Source organism: Vigna umbellata, chromosome 2 (genome assembly GCF_029865625.1).
Source record: "Vigna umbellata cultivar VRB3 chromosome 2, Vumbellata_1.0, whole genome shotgun sequence".
NCBI lineage: Eukaryota > Viridiplantae > Streptophyta > Magnoliopsida > Fabales > Fabaceae > Vigna > Vigna umbellata.
The window spans coordinates 47,055,471-47,060,782 of record NC_142166.1 but is presented as its reverse complement, the minus strand read 5'-3'; the positions used below and the strand labels follow the sequence as shown (position 1 = coordinate 47,060,782).

Genomic DNA, 5,312 nt, shown 5'->3' with positions numbered 1-5,312 from the left:
ATCCCTTCCATCACCATGTTTATACAGCAATAAATCGATACTTGTAATTAAAAAATAAAATCTGGTTTATAAATAAGTTGAATAAAAAAAAAATTGATATCTTTAAACTTATCTTGAAATGTTTAAGAAATAATTTATTAAATAATGTAATATTAAGCATAAAAGAGTGATAAGATATTGTTTAAAGGAAGAAGGATTTGAATGATGTGTAATAAGGGTAGGAGGGGAAGGGAATAATGTGAAAGAAAAGAGAAAATGGCATTGGCATTGGCATGGTGCCAGATGTGAGTAGGTGGGGTCAGGGGGAAGAAAAGAGAGGAGAAAGAGCAGAAAAGAGTGAGAGGGCACAGTGGCCACACCCTCCTACACGACCCAACCCTTTCTTTTAACTAAGAACCAACGACCAACCAAGAATAACCTTCCTCCTTCTTCACCGCCACACAATATCCTCACCCCCTCTCTCGTTTATTATTATTATTATTTTTTTATTATTATTCTCTTTTATTATAAATTATATATAAACCTATCCTCCCCTCACTCTTCATCTTTTCTTCCAATACCTCCGCCACCCCTTTCCTTCTCTCTCTCTTTCCTTCTCTCTTTCTCATACGCACACACGCCACACCAACGCAACACTCACACCACACTGTCTCCATTTCATGACTTTTATCACCCAAACCCCAAGATGCTGAACGACGACTGGGTGAGAGCGGCCATGACGGACGAAACCGTCGTCGTCGAAGTTCTCCTACGACTCAAGCAAACCGTTTCCACCAAATCTCACCACCACCGCCCCCCTCTCTCCTGGGGGGTCAAACAGCCCCGCTCAAGATCAAGGCTCACCGCTGCCGTCTCTCGCTGCGACGCCGCCGTTTCAACCAGATGCAGTCCCACCACGCCGCTCTCTTGGAGCAGCGGTGCCTCCCCATCCGCCACCGCCGACGGTTACGAAGACTCCGCCCGCCAACACCATGCCGCCAGATCCAAGGTTATCTTTCTTTCTCTCTATTCCTCCCCCTCTCTCTCCGTTTCTTCTGATCTCTCCTGTGTGCTCGGAGTTCCGTTGTTTCACCGAAACACCGTTACGACTGCGCGTGCGCGGGCGCGTAACTTCCTCCGCCTCCGTGGTAGTTATCGGCGGTTCAGATGGCTTAGCGTGCCTCACGAAACATTCTTTTCTTCTGCATGACGTTTTCTTCGGGTCTGACAATTTTGCCCTTAATCTCCTTATTCACAGGCCAAAGGCCAGTGGTGTTTTTTAAGCTTTAACTGTTTTCCTTTTTTTTTTCTTTTTCCAATCGCGCATCGTTTTCGATTTTCCGCTGACATCAGACGCTGACGGCAAATCTGTCAATTTTTCTGTTTCTATTTTTCTTTAAATCTTATTATAATTATTATCCTCCGCGCACTTGTGTTCGTCACTTGTCGTTACGGAGGATGATTTTTCCGTTCTTATTTTGGTTTTAATTATCTTTGGGGTTCCTTCGGTGTTCGTGATGATATTGTTGTGACGGAAATGTCTGGGGATGTTCGTGGGGGCACTAGGTCAGTACTGGAACAAAGACTCGGCGTTTTGTTCTAGCCTGTTTTTGTTTGGGGTGCCTCCTGTCATTCTATGTTCTCCATTGATTGACGAAAACGCCCTTCCAGGTGCAACCGATATTCCGCCGGTACCCTTTTTTACTTTTGACGAGGTGAAAAAACAAAATCAATAATTTGGCCACTCACACCCGTTTTCCGGGTGGGCGTAACCGAGACGAGAACACATCCTTTTTAATATTTATTATTACATCTACAAAAGTCGTTAAAAAATAGCAGTGGAAAGCGTGGGTATTTTGGTCAATGTAAATTCGGGGTTGTGGACCCCATGATTTAGATGGGGATGGGTACGGCTCAGAAAAGACCGAACCGAATGTGGACTGTGGAAGGTTTTTGCTTGGCTATGTCATGGATAGATGACGGGCCTGCGATTCGTTGAAGTTAGTGTCATGAGTTCTGTAAGCTCCTGAGTTAGCTGCATCGCTTCTGCTTCTGCCGGTGGCCCCTGAGCTGAAGTGGAAAATTCACTTTCACCCGTGTCTTTATTACAAGTACCGCTTGTATTTATTTATATAATAATTAAAATAATGGTAATTAATTATCCTTTAGGCGTTGATAATGGAGAATTTAGGTATACTATTAGGAATGTGGGATAGAGAGGGAGAGAGACGTTGGTGTGGATGCGAAGGGTTTCTCGTGTTGGGGGGAGTGTGTTGAAATGAGATGTGATAGAGAGGGAGAACACCGCGACACAGTGCCATTATGAGGTGGATGGGGTTTCAGCATCACGGGGGTGATGGTAGTTAAAGTTGGTGTCTTAAATGGGAAATTAAAATCCTATACATTAGGATTCGGTTGGGTGGGAAATGGGAAGACACGCAGCATTTCCGCCCCCTTGGCCCACTCCACTCCAGGGCGTGCACCATGCCCTGCACCCCTTATTACCCTTTGCAAAAACAAAATTACAACTTAATTTCAATTCATGTCGCCTGCGTGCCTACGCTTATTTGTCTCAGAATCAGTTTTTGTGCGATTATAATAAATTAAATAAATCATGGCAAGTTGGGCTTTGATCACCAACAATCTTGAATGGGCTATATGGGTGGGCCCCAGGTTAAATGGCCTGAGACGTGTCCCATTGCACGAACAGATGGCAGCGATGATTGATGGAGCCGAGCGACTTCTTCATTTAAATAATTTCATATAAATTATTAATATTTCTTATCATAAATACTAAAGATCTAGCTCCCTCTCAGGCGACGACGACCTTTCTAAGCTAATACGTCTTCATTTCAGCTTGATCCAACGTCAATGTCTTCTCGATCATCTCATTCTACCCTTTTCTCTGCCTCTTATGCTGAGATACTCGGTCTGATTGAAGATACTTGAATCTTTTATTTTTATGTTTACATTCTGTTGTTGCTTATCCATATGGCTTTGCTACAGATGAGTGATTCTGTTTTCCTTTAAACCAAGAGCTCCCTTTTCCCCCTTATTTTCGGCCATGATTTTATCGAATGTTATTCATGTCACTATTTTTCTAATCCTTCGTGATCTCGCCAATTTTCAGGCCACTGCCACAAGTGGATACACTGGCAACTCAGCTTCAACCAAGAGGTGCAGAAGAAAAAAGGTAAGATTGAACTTTTTTATCTTCGTAATTGCTGCCTTCATTCTCTTTCTCCGAAAGATTTCAAACAGCGTATATTCGTGGTAAATGATTTCTGTGTTGAGAAGCCGTTGGCATGGCCTTTCTTTAGCTCTTCATGTACTTTATACGAATATGCTTATCTCTTTTTTTTACTCGTTTTTCAGACCTTTGCTGAACTAAAGGAAGAGGAAAGCTCCCTGCTAAAGGAAAGGATATATTTGAAAAAGGTATCTCCCTGGACTTCTCACATATTTTCAAGAACTATAAATTTATTTTAGTTTGGCACACATTAACTTGGGACTAAATGATTCTTGAATATTGACATCACTCTTGCTTTGCAGGAAATTGCAACGATAAATGCAAATTTTGAGGCAGAGAGAGCTAAAAATGAGAGTTTGAAGAGGATGAAGGTGTGTTCAAATGCCCTCTCTGCTTTTTAACGTTTATAGTGAATCGACCTTACATTGGATTAAAGCCTAACCTTACATTTTTTGAATTTTTAGCTCGATATCGGATCAAAATCTCAGAAGAATCCAAGTTCAACGTCTGTTGAACCACAGTGTACGGTTGCTGGTCAACCCCATCAGAGAATAGTGTCTCCGGTGGCCCTCATACGTACCACTCAAGACGATACTCGTTCACAAGCATCAGAATCGAGGCCAAACGAGATAGAATCAACCGGGGAAAGGTTTTTCTTGATACCGGATCTAAATATGACGCCATCGGATGATGTTTCTTGCACTGACGCTCTATGTTGAATGAGTTGAGACCTTTTTTTGCTTTCATAGTTCAGAGCGCATAACTCTTGAAAACAGTTGCGCTGTTTGTGTTTGGGGAAACAAACCTGAAAAAATGTACAGGCCATCCAATAGAAAACCAGTGGACAACATGATGCGCCAGAGACGTTTCTCGGTGTGACTACCAGTTCTTATGAATTTGGTAGTCCTCTCTATGGGAAAATTTTCTTTGGTACTCGTAGGCAATTAGGCTGTAGAGTAGAGATATGCTAAGGTTGCAGGTTCCGCCTATTCCGAAATTTCTTATAAAGCTTTCGGAATTCTTCAATCTTGTAAGATGTACCATTCTTTTGTAGGTTAAATAACTTGGATTCCCCCTTTAGAAGGTATCTAAAATTAATCCACAATTCTATATTTTTATTCATCAGTTCTATTGGTTGCTCCTTCATTTCTTTTATAAAAATTCATGTGCCACCTCTTGGATATAGTGTAGGATGTTTCTTTTTTATAATGTGCTAGTGAAATTCATGCCTCTCCTGGAATTTGAAGGGACAGAGATAATAGATCGGTTCACTTGATGTGGTTTTTCTGTAGGATTATTCGTCACTGCCATGGTGTGCTTATCTCACTGGTGGCTGATGAACACAAGATCCTGGCGTCGTGTATTATTATTCTATTTGATAAACGACAAGCCCAAACTCTTTTACTTTATTAAAGATCTAACCTCGTAAATTTCAGCACAGTGCAATAGAGTACTTTTACTAGTGGTCCCTTACTTTTACTCTGTATACAGTACAGGGAACTGTTAACCATGGTTGTTTCTGAGGTTAGATCTTTTACGTACTTTTAACCACGCTTAAGTTTATAATCTCCCTATGTTTTTTTATTGGTTTAATTGCTTCCTTTGTCCCCAGTTTGGTTGAATTGTGTCAAATTCATCCTCATTTTTAAAAAAGTTTCATTGTCGTCCTCACGTGGTGTAAAAGTTTCATTGTCGTCCTCACGTGGTGTAAAAGTGTCAATTGAATCCAAACATAGAAAAAATTTGTGTCAAAGTAGTCATTTTTCCTATATCTCTGTGTCTTCCTTTCATACAATCAAGTACAGATATTCATTTTACCTTATCCAATTTAAGGCTTTTCATAGCTCCAGAGAAGTGACATATGAAAGGAAGACACAGATATATAGGAAAAATGACTACTTTGACACAAATTTTTTCTATGTTTGGATTCAATTGACACTTTTATACCACGTGAGGACGACAATGAAACTTTTTTAAAAATGAGGATGAATTTGACACAATTCAACCAAACTGGGGACAAAGGAAGCAATTAAACCTTTTTTATTTTAATTGGGCAATGAAATAAATAGGAAAGGATTACGGG

At 40.8% G+C, this 5,312-nt stretch overlaps 1 protein-coding gene across 1 annotated transcript; it reads left to right on the top strand.

The window, feature by feature from the left end:
- Window positions 1-442: 442 nt before the first annotated feature.
- LOC124828830 (uncharacterized) lies at window positions 443-4,354 on the top strand. The gene is made up of 5 exons (XM_047302210.2): window positions 443-988; window positions 3,110-3,172; window positions 3,355-3,417; window positions 3,532-3,600; window positions 3,694-4,354. The coding sequence occupies exons 1-5, from the start codon at window positions 686-688 to the stop codon at window positions 3,946-3,948; spliced, it is 753 nt and encodes a 250-aa protein (XP_047158166.1). The 5' UTR covers window positions 443-685; the 3' UTR covers window positions 3,949-4,354.
- The last annotated feature ends 958 nt before the right edge of the window (window positions 4,355-5,312 follow it).

Excerpts from the sequence above, each read along its gene's own strand:
- LOC124828830 (XM_047302210.2), top strand. The coding sequence starts at position 686 with ATGCTGAACGACGACTGGGTGAGAGCGGCCATGACGGACGAAACCGTC. Across the intron at positions 989-3,109 it reads ACCATGCCGCCAGATCCAAG|GCCACTGCCACAAGTGGATA; the intron begins GTTATCTTTCTT and ends GCCAATTTTCAG. Across the intron at positions 3,418-3,531 it reads AAAGGATATATTTGAAAAAG|GAAATTGCAACGATAAATGC; the intron begins GTATCTCCCTGG and ends CTTGCTTTGCAG.